This window comes from Excalfactoria chinensis, chromosome 6 (genome assembly GCF_039878825.1).
Source record: "Excalfactoria chinensis isolate bCotChi1 chromosome 6, bCotChi1.hap2, whole genome shotgun sequence".
Lineage (NCBI taxonomy): Eukaryota > Metazoa > Chordata > Aves > Galliformes > Phasianidae > Excalfactoria > Excalfactoria chinensis.
In genome coordinates this window covers 15,380,446-15,407,049 of record NC_092830.1, presented here as the reverse complement: position 1 = coordinate 15,407,049, position 26,604 = coordinate 15,380,446, and the positions used below count along the sequence as shown (strand labels likewise).

At 44.1% G+C, this 26,604-nt stretch overlaps 1 protein-coding gene across 3 annotated transcripts in view; it reads right to left on the bottom strand.

Annotated features, from left to right (window-relative positions):
* OIT3 (oncoprotein induced transcript 3) overlaps positions 1 to 26,604 on the bottom strand; it is a 34,018-nt gene that overhangs the window by 5,898 nt on the left and 1,516 nt on the right. For 2 of the 3 annotated variants that reach the window (XM_072339833.1, XM_072339831.1), the window contains exons 2-9: positions 22,970 to 26,554; positions 22,352 to 22,501; positions 15,242 to 15,616; positions 14,631 to 14,741; positions 11,191 to 11,313; positions 7,907 to 8,029; positions 2,531 to 2,691; positions 1,610 to 2,025 (exon numbers count right to left, since the gene is read on the bottom strand). In XM_072339833.1, the coding sequence (XP_072195934.1) occupies positions 1,610 to 2,025; positions 2,531 to 2,691; positions 7,907 to 8,029; positions 11,191 to 11,313; positions 14,631 to 14,741; positions 15,242 to 15,616; positions 22,352 to 22,484 (1,442 nt within the window). In that variant the 5' untranslated portion in view covers positions 22,485 to 22,501; positions 22,970 to 26,554. Of the gene's footprint in view, positions 1 to 1,609; positions 2,026 to 2,530; positions 2,692 to 7,906; positions 8,030 to 11,190; positions 11,314 to 14,630; positions 14,742 to 15,241; positions 15,617 to 22,351; positions 22,634 to 22,969; positions 26,555 to 26,604 lie in introns of those variants that run through there. The other variant, XM_072339832.1, reaches the window with a different exon arrangement.

Below are 26,604 nucleotides of genomic sequence, written 5' to 3'. Positions count from 1 at the left end.
TTTAATTGCTGCGAGCACAGTGAGAGATAAAGAGATTTGGTTAGCTCAAGAGCACACCATTAGCCTTTGGTCTAAGTGAGCAGTACCACTGCTCAGTGTGGGGGACTGGCTGGAGGCACTGGTGTCTGCATTGACAGTCCAAGATCTGAGCAGTCTGGACAAGCTCCACTTAGCCTGCTCCAGCCCATTTTTCCTTTGGTGAAGTTTTAATGCCCTCTGCAGGATAACAGTACCAAAGGGGCTGATAGTGTGCCTTCCCCAGCAGCAGGCAAAGGCCTTACCAGAAACATCCCAGCTTCTCATTGGGTAAATCCCCAGGCCAGAGCTGTGATAAACTCAAGAGATCGCATGTTCCCCTTTCTCTATTCAGCTCAGGCTTTGGCCACTATTTTAAATGCTCATCATCTGCACTCATGGTAGGAAAGACTATTGAGCCTTGAGCCTGTGAGGGTCTACAGGGACAGTTAGGGAGACAATAAATCAATCCTCCCATTACAAATCTGCTCATAAATACCACGAGATGAAGGACTGTAGCCTGAGCTAGAAATAAAGTAATGCTGAAAGCTTTGTGAAAGAGAACCTTTGTGTGCTGTACTCTGCAGGAACCTTTTGCTACAAGGCAATTGTATGGGACTTGTCATTAGCTGTGACACTGGGCAATTCAGCCTGGCAGCCAAGGAAATAATTGTTGTCCTCATTAAACAGTTTGGCAGACAGAACCCACGACTTACATAAGCCCAATCCGTTAAGTGATGGGCTTAAGATACACACAGATACAGACACTAGAGTCTGTAACTGGCTGCACTTTCCTGCCTACAGTAGGGCAGACTTGCTCCCAGCTGTGATCTCTCCCACGTTGTCTGGTTATGCTGGATGCATACATTCCCTGAACAGCAGCATAGCACTGTCATGTTAGCATCTGAAAAGGAGTCATCTTAGAAGCCATAATAGATCCCATCTTCTGACTTATAAGCCATCCCAAGGAGACCAGTGAATCCAGAGACCCACCCTGAGATTTTTTCTACTAGCATATCCTGGAACGATCACTATCCACAAGCTCTCTAGAAAATTACAGCCAGAGGGACCCCATATCCACTGCAGTGATTGACAGGTATTAGAGAAAGAGCAAAGCAAAGGGAGCTTGTGGAGCTCCTGCCAGAATGAGCCAGGGATTCATCTGGCACATGCTATAGGAAGGCCAGTATGGGAAAATAATTAAGAACCTTCTCCTGGGCTGAAGCAGCTGCATGGCAATGACACACTGCCAGAGGGGTTCTGCCAAACAGGCAGGCGCTTTGCAGGCTGGCAGAGAGAGGGCTGTCAGCAAGAATCTCATTTATAGGAGCCAACTCAATTATCCACAAGCTAATTACAAAAAAAAAAAAAGATGCCCTGTAAAGGTTTGAGTAAACCTATTTCAGTACTTCCCAATTGCTGTGACAATATGGGTGGTTTCAGCTTGACAGCCTGGCTGCTGGTGACTACTAAGAATATGGTAAATAACATTGCTGAGAAGCGATAGCATTTCCTGTGTCACACAGGAGATGCGACTCAGTCCCACTGCTACTTCCCATCTAACAGCCAACAAGCAAGGGAATAGTGAACTCACCCATCTTGAATCAGGTAGTACTTCAGGATCTCATCGATTTTTGAGGTGGGAGTGGCAAAGCAGCTCTCTACTAGCGTCTCCAGTCCATTGACATGCACCAAGGGTTCAATCCCAAAGTACAGAGAGTCCCGAAGCTTGAGGGTGGGAGGAGCACCCTTGTAGGGTTCATCAAAGTCCTTATCTTTGAAGATCTCAAGGGTGAAGGGGAAGATGCCTCGGTTACGACTCATTATTTCCAAGGGTGAGTTCTTGAGATTGGGCACATAACCTTCAGAGATTGTGTACCGGCGTGGGAACTCACAGGTCACTGGGATCAGCAGCTTGCTGGTGCGGACAATGATGTCCCCATTGCTCCCTGGAGTCTGCTTTGGCAAGCCAGTCACCAGGTTGGTGGCAATGATTTTGTCATTTATGACCTACAGGAAAGAAAAGGGTTTAAAGGAAAGGGCTTCTCCGAGTTCAGATCAGCAGCTGAATTTGCCTTTGCAGGAAGCTTAGACATAAACCAGCCATTGAAATTACAGCATGTGAACGTATCCACTGCAACCTGAGCAATGTTCATCTTCCTGAACAGTTGCAAGTGCAACCCTCAAAATACAATCTAGGACTGGAGGGTGCCCCAACAGGAGGCTGAAGAATGGCACTACTGGCCTTTCCATGCCATGGTGACAGTGAAACCACCTCTGTGAAGTACAGGGTGAACTTGTACACATGCTGACAGATGCACACCACTGGAGAGGAGATGGAACAAGCTCTCCCTGGCTTTGGGATGCCATCGCACATCTAGCCTGAGGCCAGCTGCATGATAACACCAGAAGTGGTCCCAGTCAGATAAATCAACTTTATTTCCCAAATAGGCTATCAACCAAGTCCTCAGATTTGAGTGATCCCAAGGGACAGGACAGCCACGGGTATACATACATCTACAACAGTTCCACAGGACTTCAAGGAGAAATGGATGTTGACGTGAGTGCCATTGGATACTCCTTTGCAGGAAGTGTTGATGAGAGAAAGGTCCAAACCTCCAACCAGATCCTTTGGGATGCTCACCTCAATAGAGCTGGATTTGCAGAGCACTGGAACTACAAGAAAAATCACCAGAAGAAGTTTAGGGTACAAATCTAGAAAAGAGTTGGGTAAGGGCTCTACCAACCATTACTGAGGGACAAAAAATGGTGGAAAATATGTTGCATTTATGATTATCGTTTTACTGTAGTAATCTATCTATCTCAAACTGCCATCTGTGCAATACTGAACTACAATTGTTCCAAATTCTAACGCAGTGATGCCACAGAAGACAACAGCAACAGCTAGAGCTGCAGCAGAAACATAGCTATGCTTTATTTCCAGCTGCACTTGGGTCAGCACAGTTCTGACTGCTGAACCCTAGCACTGCTATGTTCTGGGAATAGCCTTTCCCAGATACAGCTAGCAAATTCACTGTGCTGCAGGCAAAGCTGTTTTTTAAGACACTGTGTCAGGTTGTGCATTAAATAGAGAACGTCAAAACAAGACAGCATGATTCTATGGAGATGCCAATAAAAGCATCTCAAAATGCCATAATAATCAATATTTTTATGAGTAACATACCCAGCTCTGACAAATGCAATTATGAGAACTCCACTTCATTCCAACCTACATTTAATTTTCATAAATGACTTCAAGTGAATTTTTTTATTTTTTTTTTCCAATTAATTCTACTATACAAGAAGTGGGAAGGAGCGTAGAGAATGGACAAAATGAAAAAGGAAAGAGAAAATAATTTCCTCTAAAGAAGTGATTACTACACTGAAGTATAAACATATCTGTTCAATTACATACAGGACAAGCAGATTATTGCTTCTATTCTAGTCACTTCTCAGCCAGAAAGGCAAATCCCCCCCAGAATTATCATCTAGAATGTTTTAAAATCGTGACAAAACTTTCTACAAACACGTGAGTTCCCTAAGATTTTCCCCAAAATTAATTATATTCGGAATCCTTGATATTGACATGACCTGCCTTCCCTTCTCTGATCATGTTTGTGAGATTTAGGATTATGGACTTTGGGTACAAGTAAAGCTGCTAAAACCTGCCTCCTACCTCCAGTTAAAAAATTCTCATGTCCCAGCTCATGTCAATTTGTAACAGCTACTGTGCACCTGCAGGGAATTATTTTTTAAAAAAGAACAAAAAAAAAACCCTAATAATTGTCAAGGTGATATGCTAAAATGTATGCAGTGTGCCCAAAGCAATATGTGTTCCTAATGACACTGCAAGGTTAGAATGGAAAACTAAAGTACTAAGAATTACCTTAACTTTTCCTACTCTGACAATACAAGGCAAGTGGGAATAACCGAGCAAGTCAAATGCAAAGCTCAAAAGGAGACAAGGGACTTTGAGAACACTATAATGCAGACAGCAAGAAGAATATCCTTTGGAGAACTGAAAGGATCAATGCAGATTCAGAGCTTCACTGTTCTAATGACTCGATGAACAGAAACATAGTGCTCGTATGAAGGTGTACTTCTAGGCATGAGGGTTTGCATCCCTAGTGCAATTCTCCAAAGTTCGGGACTAAATTTTCTTCCATCTCTGTTTCTAAATGTCTTTGAGTGCCACTAAAGGGAAGAAAAGTAAGTCAGCTGTGCCATTCGACCTCTGCTCTGGTGCTGCAGGAGACATCGATGTTCACCCTACCATCTGTGCATGGAAACAAATGAGAGCACAAACGACAACTCCTGTGGGCAGATGTACTTTTGATTCAAGCTCACTCTCTGCTTAGCAAAATACACTGGAACCTCCTCAGAATAACTGGTAATGCAATTCAAAGAACATTAGATATTTGCACTCAGAAGACTAATCACTATCAAGAACTGAGCTTCAGTTCTACCCATTTAGTGGCTGTGTTGCAAGCAGGGACACTATTTGCACCAGCATGATTTAGCTTGGAGTAGGTCCGATTTCCTCAGAACAAACAATGCCAGCAAGAGCAATGCAGGGGGAACTGAAAAGGAGCCAGTAACGTAGCAGTGACTACATGCAAACATGTTATCCCATTGCAGGTGATGAGCTGCCAGGCCTGAGGTGCCCAGCAGAAATGGGTTATCCTGCGTGCCAAGGAATCCACTTTTATCCACAGAATTCTTCATGCATTCAGAGAGCTGCACTCCCTTACCTTGCTGTTAGGTGCATCACTGCCCTGGGCTCAGCCCATCGTGGGAGGCTCCCCAAGGCCTTATTCAGACTTTGCCTGTCAAACGTTTCAGTTCACGCACTGATGAGCACCTAAGTGCCAGCAAGGCCTCCTCATTATGCACTTTAAAGTCTCCTTTGTGTCAATATTTGTGTGGTACCTTGACCACTGTAGAAAGCTTCTATGGCAAGTTCTGTGGTTTATGCTGCTTCCAGCAGCTGGCACCTTCTTCCTTGTGTGGCCTGTGGCTTCTTCCTCAGCCTTTCAAAGCACAGCTGACTGGAAAAGGTATTCTCTTTGAGCACAGGCTTTCCAGTGCTGGGGAACCCTGAGTCACTAATACAAACAGAAACAAGCTGCATCATCATCCCCTGCAGAGTGTACACAAGGCTTGGATGTGGGAGAGGGGAGAAAAGCATTTCACAATCACATTTCAAAAAGAGGTGGGGTACAAAAGCGGTCCCCTAAATTCCAGGTGGTATGGCTAGCTGGTGTCCCTATGGGGAAATTTCAGCACAGGCTGTTATATCTGTGGAAGAAGATTAATATTTGCTTTGAATGTATAAGCAGCACAGGGGAGGGCTGATAAGGTGCAGATATAATAGCTCCAAGCAACTGTGCCTGTCCTGCTCTGCTAATCATATAATTGTAAGCCTGATTAGCTGCCATTATGAATTGTATGGTATAGTTCCAGATAAATTCTGTCATATCTCCTCAAAATGACAGGCCATTGGATAGGGACATACATTCATGAAATGCAAAAGAATGAGCAATCTCACTTTATGAGTTGCCTTATTGCAAGCCTCAGTGTAGCATCCAGCAATGCTGCTGCTCTCATTAGCAGCTGCCTAAGAAGAAACAGCGTTGGCTGGGAAATGCACAGCCTTCTAATCCTGCTGGGGTTGCCTCAGGGAGACAAAACTGAAGAACATTGCTCTTTCTGGCTTGAATCCATCAATTGCACCTTCAATCAATATGAATAATCACAGCTCTTGGAAATCCCCATCACCTCCTCCCCATCGGGATCCGGTAGAGCAGTAAGTGGTACTGAATCCCAAATGTGCAGTGCTCACCTTGTAAACAGGAGTGCAGAAGATTGATTCTGTGCGTGAAAAGGAAGCTCAGATTACAGCATGCCAAAATAGAGGTCACAAAGTAACAGAGGGCAACTCAGCCCTACTGCAGGCAGCCATAAGCCTTAGCTTAGCCTGCAGAGTAGCGTTCACAGGATCTCTGCAGATGCAGCACTTTCTCACAGGCTCTTGGCATCTCATTTCTGCTGCATGAGCATTTCCGAGCACTTAAGTACTTAAATGGGAGGACAGAAAGGGATCTCAAGGAACCATTGTTGACTCTGTCAACAGGAGAGTGAGGCTGGGGTATAGCACCCCAGAAGGGCAGCCAACCTGCCTCAGCAGCAAGACTTGCTCCTTTCCTGGGGTGTCCCTGTGTCATTCACCATGTATCTACCTACCTGCAAGACCTAGAACCAAACAGTCTTCTACCATGCATGATCACCAGCCTCTCTTGCACTGAACAATGCCTGCGATGTAGATTAAGTCATGTCCACATGAGATAGAAGAGATGCTGCTGAACTGTCTTCATTATTGCATCACTTGCCTTTCCTATAATCCTGGTGCTGATTTCACATTACTGCACCTTTGTATGGCTTGCATTCTAAAAAGCTTCAAGAGCAGAAATTGCATAAAGTAGAACAATTTCACCTTCTTCTCTGGGGCAGATCTACACTGGCCACTGCAATATCTGGATTTGTATTTCTAACAGATGTCTGGGCAGTTTGTAAGACATCAAATCGTCACAGACTCAGCTCTGAGTGCATCCTCTCTGGCACTACCTAAAGGCCAAGGGAATCAGACCATGACAGGCTCAATTTCCTTCATTTTATATCCTGCCCAGACTATGCCCTAAGCCCATTAGCAAATTTCCATGGAAATATCTGAAGGCAACTGTACAGGTTCCTTGTGGGCCCACCAAGATAGAGCACAAGTGGAGAGCTATCCGTTTGGTTTACCTCCACCAGGGCAGCAGTCACTTTCTCCAGCTTACGCTGAGCCTACCAGGTCTGACAAGTGGTCTGGCAGGCTAGACAAGGCCCACCAGGGTATTATCTGTCTGCCTTTCACATAACCACACGACTGTCCTCAAGATGCAGTTTTAAACTGTATGTTCCTCCAGCAGAGGATCACAGTAGATCTCTTTAAGACATCCAGGCTGCTCCTTCCTTCAGCACTCCAGGGGTCAGCTAGCTGTAGGATTCTAAGACTCAGAAGAATCCTGGAGTGTAAGAAGTCATTAGCAGACCCTCAGCTAACTCTTAATGTCCTCAGGATCTTCCTTCCTTAATGCTCTGCTCCCTGCACTCACTGCTAGAGCTAGACTGACTCCTGGAAGCCTGGGTGTATTTGAAAGGAATCTCACTCAGCTCTTGCAACTCAGGAAAGGAAACCCATTTATTCCAGACACGTGCCACAGGTGTGAGTAAGGTTGGCAAGAAGGACTCCTTGTGTACATGAAGAGACTGGACTTCAGATGTAAGGTCAGCAAAAGCAATGGTCAATTTTCAGATGTTATTTTGGACAGTTTTCCATAGAACAACCAAGCAATAGCATCCTCCTGCAAGGTATGGCAACACTGACTGTAATAGCTACAGAGAAATTTAACTTGAGCAAAAAAATGCCTGCCTCATTCTTGGAAGTGTCTGAATCACTTCAGCTGGAATTTAAAAAGCCCAGTTTGAGGCATGGAAAATTTTAGCTCTAACAGCATAAATCTGACAAAGGCATGCACAGCTCAAGAAGAGAAATGTAATGGGAGATGTTAAGCAATCTTAATTGTAAGTGAACACTGTTAAACTCGCCTGTGATGCAAGAGGCACCCAGCCGGGTCCTGAGTCTCTCTTCCCCCAGTTGGCAAAAAGAGCAATGTCCTCAGGCTCTCAGTTTTGGAGATGACAAAGCTCCATTAACCAAACTGGAAAGGAGAGACTAAGAACACACAACAACAAAAGCAGAGAAAAAGTTCCTTCAAATACACATCTCACATGCAAGGAACACAGGCTGTCAAGGGAGATTCTTTGCTGTATCTCCCATCTGTTAACTTACCTTGGCAGGTGTGGTTGTCTTCTGACAGAACAAGTCCCCTCGGGCATTCACACTGGTATGTGTCTTCCACTTCAATACAGGTATGGCTGCAGCCTCCGTTGTTATTGTGACAGCCTTCGATTTCTGCAAGAGAAGGGGAAATCAGCATACTTTGCTCCTCAGGCAGCTGTCTGGGCCCCAGCATATGCTCCTGGCTGACTAACAAATAGTATGGCCAGCGCTGAACTTGAAGGCAGCAGCGCAGTGAGCTTGCTTTCAAGAAAATGCAATGGAAACTTAATTTTAGTTGCCCACTTTCCTGTGTTTGCTATTTCATCATGAAGTTAACAAGAAATTCTGTGAAAACCCTTACCAAATTAAATTATATGCTGTAACTGACAAACACAACATGGCTGTGTAGGCAATCTTCAGTTTTGCCCTTTCTGGCTTCTAAGACATTCCCTTAATCTAAATTTTTATGTTGTTTCTAGCTTCAAAAAGACAAGGGAAATCCTTCCCCAGACTTCTGCCACATAGAACCATACCCATTCCTTAGTTGCATCAGAATTAAAGCACTGAGATCTGCAAGACAGTTGTCTCAGGGAAGGCAGACTCCCATGCAGCCAGGTCCCATCTCCAGCAGGGCACAACAAAGAGAAGACACGCTCTTTGCCTGAGATTTTCCCAGCTGTGATCCATGTAGATATACTACATACTCCTTCTTCCCCTTTGTAAACTGAGGAGGAAATTCTTACAAGAGTTTACCAGAAATTCTGCTTGTTCAGTGCAAGTTAAAGGCTTGGCTTGTTGCCCTGAGGTGCATTATTACAGGAACAGAATGACCAAGTTCACGGCATAAGATTGATTCTGCTCCTAGATTCCTACTGTCTAACGTGTGCAGCGCAGCTAATTGGGGGATTTCTCATTTCGTCTCTTACACTGTCACTGTTCAGCTGAGGCAATTCTTTGAGAATCTGAATTTTCATGCAAAACATCTTCCCAGCCACTACAACTACAGAAAAGAGCCTGGAAAGGTCATCCAAATAATACTCTGAATATCTGAAAATCTAAAGAAAGGAAGATCATTTTCACTTGTTGGCTTTTATATTATAAAGATAATAAGAAAAAAAATAACAGAGCAGGAGGCAGTAACCTGAGTAACCTTCACTGCTTGATTGTTACTGCAACCCTTTGGGATGAACACGTTTAGATGTTCTCAGCCAAATAGGAATAAATATAATATACACAAACCACAAAGACAAAATACAGGGCCTGCTCTGAAAGTAATGCCTCCTGTTTTATTACGTTAGCCCACAACATCAGAGGCAGATGTGGTGACATGGCAGTAGAGACTGAACTTTCCCACCAGTATTGTTGTATGTTGCTGTTGCACAACAGATGGCAGCAGAGAGACAGCCTGACCAAGTGGAGTCCAACATGGAAGTACATATGAAGCAAAGAAATGTCACCGAATTCCTCCATGTGGAAAAAATTACATCCACTGACATTCATCAATGCTCTCTGAACATTTACGGACACCAAACAATGGATGTGAGCACAGCGAGGTGGTACGTTTCAGCAATGGAAACAACACCTCGAAAATCAAGACACATCAAAACAGCAGGTAAAGCATTATGAAGGAAATAGTGAGATACTCTTAACCCTACTCTGTCTCATCAGTTCATGCGCTCAAGCTAAATCTCTTACATTCTTTCTTTTCAGCAATGGCTGTGAAGCAGCTCAAGTAAATCACATACTCCAATGGCTCACAAAACGGAGGGCACATCTTCAGAGATAAAACTCACTAACAAGACTGTAAAAATCCTCTGCAGCAGTGGTAAACTCGTGAAAACCACTGTCCTTACAGAATGGGAAATTAAATGATACTCCAAGGGTGCTAAAAACCAAATTCGGTAACGGCAATAAACAAAGGAGTCTCCAAGCACAGACTCTTTTAGTCCTGTCAGAAGCACAGTGAGTGAGAATAAAAACAGTTGTGTTGCACAGCCAGTTAATGTGACTCTCCAACAGCTCAGTGCTGAATGTGGAACAGACCAAGCCCACGGATCACTTTTGGCCCCACACAAAAGAACAAGCTCTCTGTACAGAAGCTTTCCTAAGGGAAGAGTCACATGGATGACTGATGTTTTATTAACAGAGCTCAGAGAGGAGATTTTTCACAAAAGTGAAATGAAAGGTTGTACGTTGTCAAATGGAAGAAAAAGGGACAAAAGCTGCAGCTCGGAGCTATCTGTCAGCACACCATAAAGGTGGTGGTGTCCAGCCCAAAAATAGAATGGCATCCCCCCCTCTCCATCTCTGCACTATAGATGCCTGCCACACTGCTGCTCAAATAAGGCTGCACAAAGGCTGTAGATGCGTTCAGTTCTGGCAAATGGGTGGCTTGAAAGCAAGGCACTTCATTAGCTATTAGTCTTATCTGAAGCCTCACAGTATGTGAACATGTAAGACAGCAGGTTTGTCTGTGAGGGGTCACTGTGCTTTTCACAGATGACCACAGAAAACATCAAGCAGCAGTCAGTTTTTGCTGGCTTTTCATATTTCTGCCCAAAGATTTTTATATGTTGCTAGTAACAACAGCCCAAAACAATACTTCAGTTTTTAAACCCTGCCTAGGCACCAGTCTAAACTCTTCAAGGATTTTGTACCTTGCAGTACCATCTCAGGGAGGTAGCTGCAGCTGTTGTTCATGGCAGAGCCCACAGCTAACTGCTTACAAAAAACCAAACAGATCAAACACAGCTCTCATCTTAACTCTAGCCTCTGCTCACAGACTGGATCCCTCTCTCACACACACAGAATCACATAATAAACTCTCCTTGGTTTCTGCTCTGGAAGGCTATTTAATCCTCACGCTCCATTCTAAAGTCATGACATTACCCAATGCCTAGTGCTATCTGTCAGAAAAAGTGTAATGCTACATCTGTCCCTGCACCCCAATCACACAAATCTGCCAAGCCAAATCCCAGTATCTCCAGCAATAACTGGCTCTCTTTGGACAACCAACCTCCCAGATCTAATGCTGCCTTTCCTCCTGCTGAGGTAAATACAAGTAAATCCTAGCAGAAATGAACAAGGCAGGGAGAAGAGCCAGCAGGCGCCTCTCAGCTTGATTAGAAGGCTGTTTCAGTAAGAGCACCACTGGCAAGCACAGAAGCACTAGGAGCGATGTTCCATCCCAGCTGCAAAGAGCCAAGACAGAACCTGGGGGGAACTTGCAAGGTGAAGGGAATGATTTAATGATTTGTACTGTTCCCCGCAGACTGTGATAGCCAAAACCTCACCTTCACAGGTTTTCCCATCGCTTCCCAGCGTGCGCCCAATCCCACACTCACAGCGGAAGGAGTTCTTCAGGTTAACACAAAATTCGCTGCAGCCTCCGTTGTCCTGCTCACATTCATTTTCATCTGCAAAGAACAAAGTGTCATAATGTGTCTGCCTGCTGGTAAACACAGCTGGCAAAAAGGAGCTGCTGCCATGTGGGAGTGCTGACTGGGTTGCAGAATGGTTTTCCTGGGCTCATGGTATGCATCAGGGCAATCCTGTTGACTATTACAGGTTGCTGTCTGCTGGCAGTAGCAGTGTTCTGTCATGCTGAATCTAGCTCAAGAACAAAGCAGACTTGTGAGGAAAGACTGAGTGCCCATAGCAGCCATTTCAGAGCAAAGACACACACAGTCCCACTGGGAAATTTCCAAATAGGTTCCGCATTTTCACCCCAAACCACTTTTCACCCCACTCAGAAAGACATTAAAATGGAGTGAGCATGCACTGCCTGATAAAACTAGCTGAACACAAGAGCCCACCAAAAATAAACCTAATCTATTTTTGTATCACACCTGCCACTGATACACGTGGCTCATTATCCTACAGCAATTCTGAACAATTCAATCTTTATTTCAAAAGAAAGACAAAAGAATAGAAAAAAAAACCCAACAACAATAAAAAAGCTGTAAACATAAATTAAGCTGAAATCAAAGCAAAACATAACAAACTCCATGGAGTTTCCTCAAGAAACATTTCTGAGCTGGCTGCACAGAGCCCCTTGGGATGCTGAGAGTATTTACTGATGGAAAAAGCACACAAGATGCTTCTGAATCTCTTGGTAAAGCTGTGAAAACTTTTAATTTTCTCTCTTTTAAAGGTTAAAGTTTGTCTATACCCATCTATTTTTCAAAAGGTACTTTGTTCTCCAAGATTGTCATTCTTCAGCTTTATTTAATCTCTGCATGCAAAAAGTGAATCAAACAGAGGAGAGAAAGGTGCAACCACAGCTATTGCTGAGCCACAAAACTGATGATTTCCCTTAGGCAGGCCAGAATGTGAATCAAGGTTCACAGGGGGGATTCACCCAAACTTCTCTGAATCTACCATTTACTACCTGTAAGAAGCCTAAAAACAAGAAAAAAGAAAAATCCCAAATTAAAAGACAGATCAGAGATAAGATTCCTTGGATAAAATAGGCCCCACACATAGACAGCATGTCCAGCTTGCAGCCAGTGGTGTTATCTCCTTCCACAAGTGGCAAAAATTAAGTATTTTTAGCCAAAGGAATGGCTGGCCCCCAGCTTTGGGAGGGAAGAAGCATGTCCAGGAGAGACAGGCTCCACACTTTCCCTTCTAAAAATAGAACTGAAGCTGCTTAAAAACAGAGGGTGAAAAGGGAAAGGGGCTGCTGGCAAAGGCAGAGATACTGCTAGAAGGTCCTAGAGCTTAGTCTTAGGCTCAGAGCTAGCCTCAGGCTTAGTTGAGGACTGTACCCAGCAGTACACCTCGCTGGTCCTTCAAACCCTGCAACACACAGCACATCTGTCTCTGTTGTTTCAAATCAGTAACATCCAGCAGTGCTGAGACACACACTGGCTTTGTTGAGACTGTGCTGGGAAAGCACTGAGCTAATTTTAACTGTGGATGGATCCAGGTATTCAAGAGGTCAAAGGCAACACGCAGACCTGGAAGATCCATGACAAAATCTAAGAGCTAACTTTAACCTCTAAGTTAAGTTTTCAAATGGAAATATAAATTGGGCTCAGTGATTCTACTCTGGGATTCAAAGCATATAATGCACTGAAGTCAGCACAGAAAAGGAGATTGACAGATGTGAGCTGATTATCACTGTTGCAGCATCTCCAGCTCACAGTGAGCTGGGAAAGGAGGAATATTCTTCACGTAGGAAAGGCTAATACAGTTTCTTTGGTTTCTTTGGAAGGCCAGCAGGATTGTGTTCAAAGCAGATGTGATTGTGCAGCTAGCGCAACAGAAAGTCATTAAAATGAAGACTGTGCCATATGACTAGAGGTGCATGCAGGTAAACCAGCATGATTACTACAGAGGAGACATTGCCATCTGTTTATCATGAGGAGAAGCAGCAGAGCAGAAATCCTGCCCTGCCTGGCTGCAGAGGGATGAAGGCATCTCCAGCATGTGCAGACAGGCTCTGGACTCAGGACTCCCACGTGTCTTCCTGCCGCAGGAATTCCTTTCATGAGAGCCTGCCACACATTTACTGAGTGCTGGTGTAAGTCAAAGGCACTTGTCTCTGGAAGTCTTGTCGAGAAGCAGTTGATAGATATTTTTAATTAGCTGTGTGAGCTCAGTCACTCAGCTGGAGAGGTGGAGCAGCTTCAGAAAAGTTATCCTATCAAAAGTGTAGATCTGCAGCAGGGGCAGGCTGCTCTTTCCACAGATTGTAACAGCCTACTCCGATACCCACAGAGCGTGAAGAAAACCCACCCACACCTACTTGGTCAGCTAAAGTCCATATGGGAAAATCTCACCTGCCACGCAGTCTACTGAACCAACTCTGCTCACAACTTCTCCACCAAACCAAGTCTTAAAGATGAGATCCTACTTCCCCCAAACGCTAGCGCTCCTTCCTCCCCTGACATCATCTCTTCCTCTCCATTGGTGTGGATCTGCAGGTCCTCAACAGCCACTTCTTTCTGCCCCCTTACATTGCCCCACAGTCTATCTTTCTAAGCCCACCCAGCACCACATGGATAACCACAGCTGTCCATAACCTGAAGGGATATGACGTGGATCTCCTCAAATTCTTGTAGGCCACGTTCCCACTCTGCTCTCTCTTACAGTATTCCAGCTTTATCCCTCCTAGTCACACCGTTCTCTGCCAGAACAGCCACCAAGTGCCAGTCACTGTATAACACTGTGTGGTGCTGCTGAAATCCCTGAGGCTGTGATGCAACCTACAATCTTTCACTTTTCTCCAACCCAGGCCCTGGACAATGCTGCACAAAGAGGCTAAGTAGTAAAGGGTAACATTTAGCCTTAGGCAAGCCAGGAGTCTTCTTGGAGGAAAGAGGCATTCAGCAGAGCAGCTGAGAGGAAATGTCTAATGAGAGACTGCAGAACCCTCCCTGAATACCAATGAGGCTGTACCAGGATGCTGCAAAGTGCCTGTGCTACTGCCCGCCCTCGGCATGGGCAACCTACTGTTGGACCATGAAGAAAGCAAATCTAGCCTCTCCACCTAGCATAGCTTTAGGAACAGGAAGGTACAGAAGGTATTTAGTTGTGTGATGTCATATATCACCCCTTGGGGAGAGATCAGGAACCATTTACAGGTTCCTGATTTGCAGGAAAAATTAATCTCAGCATACTTATTCTTCTTATACTGCTTTTCAAGACAATAGACTGAAGTGTGAGCAGTGAAAAACAAAAAGGAAAGATAACGTCAGTAACTGATGCCACTTGTTTCTGTACTTACCAAGACACGTCTGTCCATCAGGTCCAAGCGTTGTCCCCAGGGAACATGTGCAGTCATTGGTGTCCAGGCAGAAGCCTTGGCAATCCACCACATCACAGATGTCATAAAAATCTAGGGCACAACAGAAGTGTTTTCAATACAAACCAGTGACCACACATTGAATACACTGTATTTCTACTGTCAGCTTTGCAGCTAGTCCATCAGTCACAGACCTGTCCCACAACAAGAAAGCTGAACTGCTAGAAGCTGATCAGAATCTAGTTTAATTCCTATATTATTACAAAATTATTACTAGATCTACTTTAATTACTGTAAGTTGAAGATGCAAATGTAGCAGCACGCCAATACAAGCCACAAGGCCCACAGAGAGCATTAAATCACTGTGGCCAGGTCAGCTATGGAAGATTTCCGTTAGCTGAACAAAGTCTAGAATGCACCTACGTAGAACAGTCTAATTAGCATCACATAGATAGGCATTGCATCACCTGACATCTTTCTGGGTGAGAAAGCAAGAATGCAGTCAGACCCTTTGAGGAATACGAATGTTCACCCCCCTTCCTGCATCACAAGGGCAAACAGATTTCAGAAAAGCTACCATTGCAGTTACTTACGCCCACAGTATGCATGGAAACAGACACTGGGCTTCGTTAAGTGATAGACATAGTATCCCCCTGGACACGCCTTGACATCAATCGTGGTATTCCAAAGGCAGCAGTTCCCATTAAAGCTGGCACAGGCCTGGCGTGAGACAACGCCATCCGACTCTTGTGGGTGACTGCCATTCAGCCAGATGGGAGCATGTGTCCCACAATGGTTCTCAGGGATGCAGAAGGTAGGCATAGCATCGCCAGCCATGCCGGTGAAGCGGTACCACTCCCCATCAATCTGGTTATCACATGTGGGCTGTCCGTGGGAGCTATTTATCTGATGATCGGTGTTCCTCCAGGGCTCATTCAGGCTGATGTAGGCAGAGCAGGGGTCCAGGGCTGAGGAACGCAGCAAGACACAAGAGAGAACATCTAGTAGATATCAAATTGAGTTGTTGACTTGTAATTACAAGGGATGCAAAATAATTTCTTTTTCTATTCCTGACTTAAACGAATCACTTAGACAGACTTCCCTGGGGTGAGAGGGCAATACCAGCTAACTACCTCACACACACACACACACATATATATATACATATAAAAGCAAACCTGAGGTCTGGAGAATGATTTTGCCAGAGGAAATACGTTCTGAGAGCACAGGATCAAGCCTAGAGCATCCACCCATGTGTCAGATTCTAACTGAGCACCTGCAAGCACCTAATTACACTGCCACATGCCTTGGAAATGAGGACCAGAATTCAAACAGGTTAAGCAGCCTCTAAAAATCCTCCTATAGCTCATTTTGACCCTCGCAGTTGAGTTGTCATAACCACAGGTCAAATCACCCTGCAAAGCATCCGTTCAAAAGCAAACTGCAAGATATACAACAGGAATGCTATCTTTAAGATGTACGGAAAGAAAATATTCAATTATTAGATACCTGCATAATTGCAAGTAATTTGTAAGTATAATTTAACATCTGCTATTCATTTCAGGGCACAGTTTTAAACAGCTAATTATAACAACTGCTCTCCCAGATCACAGTGGAGCTGATCTATAGCTCAGCAGACTGTCTCTAACTGAGACAGGTGAGGTAGGAGAAAGTGGCCCTGCTCCATTTGCCTGGTCTTTTGCTCTTCATCATCTCTTGTATAGTTCTGTACATTTATACCAAGCTGAGATTAAAGAGATATAACTCAAATCTGTACACCCTGTAAAATACTGCAGTGGGGTGAAAGTGAGAAGTGGCAGTCCCTTGTATTTAGAGATCCACTTAGAAGTACCCTGTTCTTCCTCACCTTCTGTCACCCACTTTCCCCCCTGCCAAAAGCAGCCCATCTTTATGATTTACAGCGTCTATCAAGCTTTTGTGTGATGACGTTGCCTCACTGCACCTGACACAGCTTTCCCATCCTTCTTTCTCATCTTAAAATCTAGGGGGCGTGAAGGTCTGAACAAAAAAATGTTCAATAGTACCCAGTCATGTTCCTTGTAAACCTACTAACCCTCTCTGGCTCCATAAGAGTTCAGATGTGTGGATGCAAAGTGAGTGCCTGTGAGGGCAAAATCTAAATGCACAGAGCTCCTGGTAGGTATGTGTCGTGCTCGACGAGCATGCCCCTTCTTAGAGGCCTTTCTGAATCTTTTATAAGCAATTACGACAGAAGAATAGCACAGGGAGAAAAATAAATAAATAATAAAATAAAAAAGGAACTGAATTGAAGTGTTCATTACATTTTCAGCATTCTCCTCATTAACCCTGATTTGGCAGCTTCCTCTGAAAAAGTTCAGGGGTTTCATTTCCACATACATTTAATACCTGATTAAGCACCACTTACCTTTAACTTGCTATCCCCTAATAAGCAAAATGAATGCTAATATTGTCTTGAGTAAGGAGAACTGATTTCTGTTTACTGGAATTAAGCTAATAAAACCAATCCTTCTGATTAAAGCCTCTCAAGACTGGGATAAGCTGTATTTTCCACATCACATCTCAAGTTCTAAAATTGTCCTTTCATTTTGTTTGAACAACAGTGGGATGCAATCTGGGGGGACATAATGTTTCTATTGAAGCAGTCTAGAAGTAGACAAATCTTGCTTCAGAATTTGCTTCACAGGCTTTCAAGGGAGAACTATACGTGCTTCTGAAAATGGGCTTTCACTGTAATTGAGCTGTATCCTCTGTAAACATCTGTCTTGCTGACGTGCTGCCTTGTACCTCCTCAAAAATACAACATTTCTCTTGAACAAAGCCGTTATGCCATCCTCACCCACAGACATGTTTTGTTTGGCCTCTAATGCAGTATAAAAACAGGAGCAGCTGCCGTAGCCATGAGAGTGCTGCAGAGCTGCAAGCCAGCATAAGGAGAACAGGTCTGTTACACAGGGAATCCATAATGCAGTAATTCACAAGATGCAGAGAAGAGCAGATTCAGTCCCACCAAAAGCAGCCCTCAGCGTTCCCAAGGAGAAGGGGATCTGCAGCAGGAGTCTCTGATGGGATTCACCATGCAGTTCTCCACAACCTCTCTTTCCTGCCTTTCCTTGCCTTCCTTTAACCACAGGTAGCAGTGTCATTCAGCTCCACCCTCCAAGAGCTTGCTTGACTTCTCAGGAAAGTTAAAGATGGGTCCTGTCTTTTCTTTGTGCACAGCTGGAAAGAGCTTCCTTTGGGCTTCCCACATTTGGCTTCCACAACGTGATTTGGTATGGTCTAAGGGTGAGTCACTGACTAAGATTAAAAACTTATTGTGTTAAAAGCCAAATGAGGCAAAGCAAGGAATGCCCTGTCAGTTTCCCAGCTGGGCAGCACCAAAAATACACACGATCATTAGTTCTCATACAGTATAATTAACGTTATGAAATATCCTCTGTAGATAGACTCTGCGAACACTCACTCAGGGAGCTCACATTGGACTGGAGATAGTTTAAAGACAAAATTTACTGAGATGAAGATACAACAGCTCAGAGGGAACTGGAAGCAGGCACTTCAGGGAATTAAATTGCACATCCTTCTATCTTCCATTTACCCAAGAGGTTCAGGCAGGGGAAAAGGGGAGGCAGACATGCAGAAAAAGCTCTTTGGAACACCGCAAACCATCACAGGCACCCTTAGACTGCCAAGGTTGCCCCAGGCCAACTCCCCTGCAGACACCAGGCACTCTTTGGCAGTACAGCTTACCAAAAACTAATCTGAGCTTTTAAGAAGAAACTCCACAAAAACGTGGGACAAACCAATCAATCTGCTCTCCCCAGAGGCTGGAAACACTAAGGTTTTGCACAAGACATACAATGGTCTCCAGTCCCTTACATTTTTCATTTTTCTTGGCTCAATTTTTTTCCTCCCCAATGCCTTCTGCATGGACCAAGTAATTCAGCCTGACAAGCACCAGCTATCAAGTAAAGTCTTTCCATTTGTAACCTTGATGATATCATTAGCTCTCTAGCTGACATGCTAGCACATGTATTAGATGACAAATCAGACTCCAGCTAGCATTCATAAGCCTGCCATTCTGCAGAGATTGATCCTCATGCACATTGTGTAACTGGAAGTCTCCACTCTGGCAGGAACAAGAAACAAAATGAGCAGCACTGCGTTACAACTTCGAATTCAGTTAAGACTTGTCAGGGAAGCAAGTGAAAAAGTAGCTCAGTAGATACTTGTGGAGTCTCTCCTTCTAAAGGAGAAGGAAATCTCGCAGAGCTTGGCAGTTGAGATTCTCCCAGTATGGAAGGCTTCAAGCTCTTCAAGCAAAGATCTTTCCAGTTGGAGAGAATCTCACACTGCCTTCAAAGTAAAGAGAACACTCTCACATCTGCCAGTATTTCACCTGAGAATACTAATATCTGCTGTGGAACTTAAAGATGATGAATAGAATAAGCTTGAAGGCAATGACTCTTCACTCACCCATTGAAGACACTGGCTGCAGCTGGACAACGAAGCAGAGACAGAAAAACAAGTACTGGAACATCCCACTCAACCAAGGAACAGTTAATACTCAACTAACAGAGCCTTGAAAGACGTTGCACACACTATGCCTCTGCGCTGCTTTCACTCAGCAGAGCTTCTGACCTCAAGCCTTCTGAAAAGCAACTAGGATAGCTGTTCTGGAAGTTTATCAGAGGAAGAAGCCAAAGGGATGTGGGATACAGCTCTAGCCTTGACCTCCAGAGAGGAGCTCTGCTCCTTACTGTCAACTTACTGATCGATCTCATGTTTTGGACTCAACTCACTATTGTTTTCTTGCCTGACTGCCCCACAGTGACACCTTCACTATCTTATCTGGAGAAGAATTCCAACCAGGGGACACCCGGACATCCCAAAGGGATGAAAAAGAAGAACAGATGGGTGCTTGTTGTTATCTCCACTCCTTCCCCAAGTCATACAACTTCATGGCTCCCCCTCAATCAGAAAATGCCAGCTAGAGAGCTTTAACTGCAGGAAATAGTGATCAAAAGGAGGAGAACTGAATGTCCTGAGTAGAGATTGCATATGAGTTCTGGGACTTAGGCTACAATAGGAACATCAGTCATCATGATGGAATGGTGTCTCACAGGGAAGTAAGCTGTTCTTATGCAAAGCAAAAACCCTTTCCACTTCTGATCACATAATCCAATAACTGCAGCAAGATTATCAAGCACGGCAAAGACATCTTTCTGTAGTGATCTTATGTTTTCTGTCTAAATAATAAACACAAGGAACCTAGCAGTATTGAATTAACCTTAACGCAAGACTGAGTAATTGAGGACCCCTGCCTTATGTGTTGAAAGGCAGTTAGGCTAAGTTACAGGCCACAACCTTATGCTCTGTCTGCAGATGAGATGACTGTGCTAGTCCTCAGCTTACCAAAACCTCTTTCTATCAAAGCAGACCATGATTTCAATGAGATTTGCAAAGGACAGAGTGAAGGAACACAAAGGGATCTTTCTAATTCCACTAAGACATAGCTCCTATTACAGAGAACAGATTAAAAACACATGCTTTAACATACATGTACATACATACACCTATGCCTACACAGGTCCCTTCTTCCTTACAAACAGCAGTTGTACAGTTTCCCTCAAGAAACCATCTGCAAGCTCTCCATTCACAAAGAATAAAGCTAAGCCTACAACAATTGCACAGTCAAGCAGTTTCCCCACTTCTATTATACCCCACATTTCTGCGGTGGCTGGTGCAAGGAAGAAAAGGGAAAACCTTGACTTGCTTACTTCAAATCCCAGAGGGAAAAAAAATGACTTTGTTCTTTTCATCTTGAATTTGCATAAGACAAGGAGTCAAGTATTTGACTACTTTGTGGAGATAGGCCACCCGCACTGTACGCTACAGAAAGTTCTCAGTGGTTTCCCTCCGTGTTTCCCTTGGCAGTGCAATATACACTCTACCCGAGCACCGGGGTCTTTCTCAGTTGTGAATGATTCCAGTGAGCAACAAAAGTTGCTTTATAGATGACTGTTGTTGCTCCCATCACCACCACCAAAAATATTTGCGGTTATATCATGCTGACAGCTTACAGCACCAGGAAAGTTTTTTCAAACACAGGAAAGAAGAAAAAAAAAAAATCACTGTGCAAAGCTAGCAAGGGAGATAACCCTCAGAAGGTGATTAAGTGAATTCCCAGAAGAGAAACTAAAATTGAACATAAAATAATAGAGCAGGGCACAGGAAGTTACATTGTGCCGTTTTCACTCACAGGTTGATTCATACTTAAGTTCCTGGGTAAATAAAACTGACAGGATTGAATTTTCTATTTGTGTTAGAGGTATATGCGCTTCTCTCTGAACCACTGTATTACTAGCTGCTTTTATTCTGTAAGTAGTATATTAGGACTGATACAGCAGTGTTTTGACACACATAAGTGACTATTAGCAATTAACGTATGGAAATAAATTGTATCATAGCAGCTTTGAGCCTCAACAGCCTTATAAACAGTCTCTTTTAAGTAATCTATAAGGGACTAAAGCCAGGAGATGTCCCAGCACTCCCAGAGACAATTCTACCCTGAATTACTGCAAGTGCCTAATACAAGAAATCGGTATAAAGTTGAAGAATGCATCACACTGCCTCTAAATATCTTTCTGATCCACAGAAAAGACAGACTGTGTCTTCTGGAAGAAGCACCAGCTGAGGCAGCTCTTCTATCTGCATTTTCTTTTTAGCTTTGCACGTCACTTGAGGTGATATACATAGGCCGGATGATTCCACCACAAATAACACTATTGTTTTCTGGAGCAGAACTCTGCATATCTGCCTCAGGGGGCCAGAGCAATTATTCCTGAGGGAGAAATAAAGTCTGCTGCAAATAGACCCTCCAAGAGACGTAAGAAGTCCAGTGGAGTACCCTAGGGCTTACATTTTCTAGGCAGACCTGACAAATCTGTTCGTTCTGACCTCTATTTTCTCCCAGCAAAGACGTGCAATCCTGACTTCCCGAGCAGCAATAAGAATGAGAATCAAGATACTACTTAAAACTGGTAAACTGGTCATCAGTGGAGGTTAAAAGATATGAAGAGAGAAGACAATAAGCTTAGCTATGTCTATTCTTAATGCCATAAATGGCACAAATGGTGTAGGTGGCAGCATTTCTCAGGTCTTCCAGAGATGTGGGGCTTAACCACCCTCACGTAAGGAACTCATACTCTTCAAAAAAGGACCTGGGCTGGAAAGTCTTATGTTGTCTGAAATTGACTAATGAATCAAGATGCTTCAGTGTTTGATAAGACCAGCTTTTTCTCAGTCATCAATGTTTGATGAAAATGTAGTGTACCAAGAAGAGCTGCTGGGCATGAGCAGCTTCTGCAGCCTGCCCAGAAGGGCCAGGAGGAAGAGCTAATCAGCACTTCCTGCACCAAGAGAAGAAATGCTCAAACACACGTGACAGGACCCTTGTCTGCAATTGATTTGAGGATGTATGTTCACAATGAGCCCTGACAGGCTGCTGAGATGGATTGCAGGAATGTCAAGGACTTTGAGATAGCCCCTGTTTCTGTAAACAGTTTGTCCCAGGACACAGTGCCAATGGGGAAGGCCTGTTGAGATCAGAGAGCAAACACAAGTTTGGCGGAGTATGAGCAAACTCAATACACATAGAGCACAAAAGCCATATTAAAAATCCACATTAGTTGTATACTTACACAACTCCCAGTGAAGAAGAGCAGTTAGTTGCCTTCCCTTTCTGAGCTCTCTGATGCTCAACTTGGTGTTTAAGTGAGTTTCTCCAAAAGGTCTACAGTACCCAGTGTTTTTTCCATCACTTTCAATTTCCATACCAACAGACAGCAAACCTGCAATTACATAACTCAGGCAGAAACAGAAGCAGTTTTCATCTTTTACAACCTCACTGGGACACACCAGCTTCTCCAATAGACAAGAGTTTCAATACACTGCAGGTTTAGTTTCCAATTCTGAATTCTATTTCTCACTCTTCTTGTGTCAATACAGAAATAAAACCAATTTAAGAGCAACAGGTAACAAAAATACTTCAAAACCAACAAAAATTACTCCTCATGTGAAAACTAAATAGTCATACAATGTGACACAGGAATGCAGCTTATATTTAGAATTAAAAATAAATAAATAAATAAATAAATAAATCCACAGAGCTGATAAAGTAAACTGCTCCACTAGTTTAGAAAGACGAGGCAAACTTGGCCAGCTTTACTTGGCAGATGCAAGTACAATGATCTAACAGCCAACCCACAAACCAACATCAGTGTAAGAAGTTACAGCAAAGAGATCATCATCATGACTACCTGCCAGGTGGAAGAATTACAGGGTCAAAGAAAATGCATTTCTTCTGTGGTCTTCAAGAAAGAGGTCAGGAACATCTCCTCTGGAGCCCTGCAGACATGACAAAATGGAATCTCAAATTTCTCCAGACAATTTTAAACTTGTTTATTTGAAAGGTCCTTCACAGAAAATGAGAAGAGAGAATGAAAGCAAAGAAACAGTAAGACTGGTAGAAAAAGAGGCATCAGAACATTGCAACAGATACTGTTATTTATACTTCATGAGGTCGTAAGAACACAATGTTGCATTATGATTCTGGCAGCACTGTTGGCACTTAAAATTGTGTCAGTAGGACAGGAACATCCTAGAGAATCACAGAAGCACCAAGGCTGGAAAAGACCTCCAAGATCATCCAGTCCAACAGTCCACCTATCATTGATATTTTCCACTGAACCATGTCCTTCCGAACAACTTCTAAACATTTCTCAAACACCTTCATGGATGGTGATTCTTCCTCCTCCCTGGGTAGCCCATTTCATTACCTGAGAAGTACTATTTCATAACATCCCACCTGAATCTCCCCTGGTGCAACTTGATGCCATTCCCTCTTGCACTATTGTTAGTTACACAAAAGAGGTTGATCCCCACCTTACCACAACCTCCTTTTGAAGAGTTGCAGATGGCAATAAGGTCTCCCCTGCACCTCCTCTTACCCAGATGAAGAAATCCCTGTTCCCTCAGTTAAAGCCTGTGCGACAGACCCTTCAATGCTTTGCTGCCCTTCTCTGAACATGCTCCAGGGCCCCCATGCCTTTCCTGTAGCAACTGGCCCAAAACTGAGCACAGCACTCAAGGTGCAGCTTCACCAGAGCTGAGTACAGAGGCATGATCACCTCCTACTCCTGCTGACTGCACCATTTGATACAAGCCAGGATACTACCTGCCTTCTTGGCCACCTGGGTACACTGCTGACTCATGTTCAGCTGAGCATCGACCAACACCCCCAGGTCTGTTTCCTCTACACAGTCTTCCAGCCACTCTACCCCAACCTTCTACTGTTGCCTGAGGCTGTTATGGCCAAAGGGCAGGACCTGGCACTTGGCCTTGTTGAACCTCACCCCACTGGCCTCAGCCCAGCAACCCAGCCCATCCAGATTGCTCTGTAGGCCCTTCCTACCTTCCTACCCCCAGGCAGATCAACACTTCCTCCCAACTTGGTGTCACCTGCAAACTTACTGAGGGTGCACTCAATGCCCTCATCAAGGTCATCAATAAAGATGGACAGGTCCCAGTACCAATCCCTGAGGAAGACCACTTGTGACTGGTTGTCAGTTGGTGTTAACTCCATTCACCACCTCTTTCTGAGCCTAGACTTCCAGCCAGTTCTTTAACCAGCAGAGTGTACCCATCCAAGCCATGGGCTGCCAGCTTCTCCAGAAATTGCAGGAGTCAAAGGGATGTCCGGAGATCATTGAACCGAACCTCCTGTTGAAGCAGGCTCCCTACAGTAGGTCACACAGGAAAGCATCCAGGCAGGTCTTGAATACCCTCAGAGGAGACTCCTCAGGCTATCCAGGCAGTCTGTTCCAGTGTACCATCACCCTCACAGTAAATAATTTTTTTTCCATGTTTGTATGGAACTTCTGGTGTTCCCCTGTTTGCCCACTGTTCCTTGTTCTGTCACCACACATCACTGAATGGCCTCATCCATTTGTCTCTTGCATGTCAGATACTTCTAAACACAGCCACTATCATCTTCCATTTCTGAATGAACAGTCCCAGGTCTCTCAGCCCATCCTCATATAGGAGATGCTCCAGATTGCTCATCATCTTTGTGGCCCCCTGCTGGACTCTTTCTAGAATATCTTTGTCTTTTCTTTGAACCAAGGAACCTAGAGTTGGACACAGTACACCAGGTGTGGCCTCACCAGGGCAGAATAGACAGGGTGGACCACCTCCCTCAGCTTGCTGGACATGTTCTTTTTAATGCATCCCTATATCCTTCTTGGCCACAAAAACAAGCTGCTGGTTCAGGACCAACCTGTTGTCTACCTGGACACTCAGGTTCTTCTCCTCAGAGCTTCTCTCCAGCAAGTCAGGCCCTAACCTGTACTGATACATGCAGATATTCCTCCCCAGGTGCAGGAACCTACATTTACCATTGTTTAACCCTCTTCTCTGCCCAGCTCTCCGGAGTCTGACAAGGTCTTGTTGAATAGCAGCATGGCCTTTTAGTGCATCAGTCACTCCTCCCACAGTAGCACCATAAGCAAACTTGCTAGGGAAGGACTCTATCCTTTCTTTGATCTAGGTCATTGAAGATGATTTTCAACATGACTGGGTCCAGTATCAACCCCTGGGGAACACCGCTAGTTGCTACATCCAACTAAATTCTGAACCACTGATCAGAACCCTCAGAGCTCTGCCAGTCAGCCAGTTCTCAATCATCTGTCTTTCAGGCTTGAAATAGCTACTACAAAACACTTTGATGGTGTCGGTACACAACAGTGTAAAGGAGAAGAAACATACATCAACTCCTTCAACATTAGTATTCAATAGCAATTAAAGTAGAAACACTGAGTTTTGAGTTAGAGGTGTGTGTTGTCACTCCCAGCAGAGACCACATATGCAGCAGTGTCCAGACAAGTAAGACAGCAAGCTTCCAGACTGACAAGGCCCCCAGAACAGCCCATATTTCAGGATATGATTATAGACTCTAACTTTACTCTTTCTTCCCCCATATCATCTGTAGAACAGCATCTAAATATGTGCAGGACATCTAAGTATGTAACTTTGTGACAGCATTTTCTTGATTTCAAGATAGGGATTTTGGTGTTAAGTGTCAAAACCTTCAGTTCTTCTGAATGACAACATGGATGCATTCTTACACAATTGTTCTGAGCTGTTTGCCACCACATGGCAGCAGACAAGGGCTGCTTGGAGGAAGAGGGTTTGCCAGCACTGCTGAACTAAATTTCAGCAATGTTTAAAGGCAGCTCACCATTGTTAACAGCCTCTAGTCCCTCATCTCTGACTTTAAAAACAGACAAGAGATGTCACTGTTGGAAAAGTTGACAATCATGAAATTTTACAGTCAGACATGATAAAAATCTTCTGGCACTGAGCATCTCATCCTAACGTTCCATATAGTTAGGATTAAGTACATGGTCTGCCGATACATAAACTTAATGAATTAAAGATATATCACTGTGACTTATCAGACTAATCATAGCTATCAAAGGGCTCAGTAAGGAAGGAATACGAGCTTAAAACTTGAACTTTCCTTTAAAACAGCATTTGAATGCTACAGAAATATGCTCAGCATGTTCTAGGTTGCTGGGTGTTACTCATATATATTCTTATTCTGCAACCTGTCACATGTCTCCAAATGTTGTCAGCCTCCACAGGGAACTACTATGCTGGTCAAACAAAGGTAGCCACCTTTGTTAGACCGAACATCTCTACTTCTACCTCACCACCTCGATTGCTCCTGAGATCCCTGTGTTATGCAGCTAGGTATGGCAGCAAGATCTCCATCCAAGCTTCTTCGGGAAAGCTATTATCTGCACCACATGGCCTCAGTGATGTTAAGGTCAGGAAGAAACCACCTAAACAAAAAGAAATGGAGGAAACTCAGGAGATGGCTGCCACACATGCA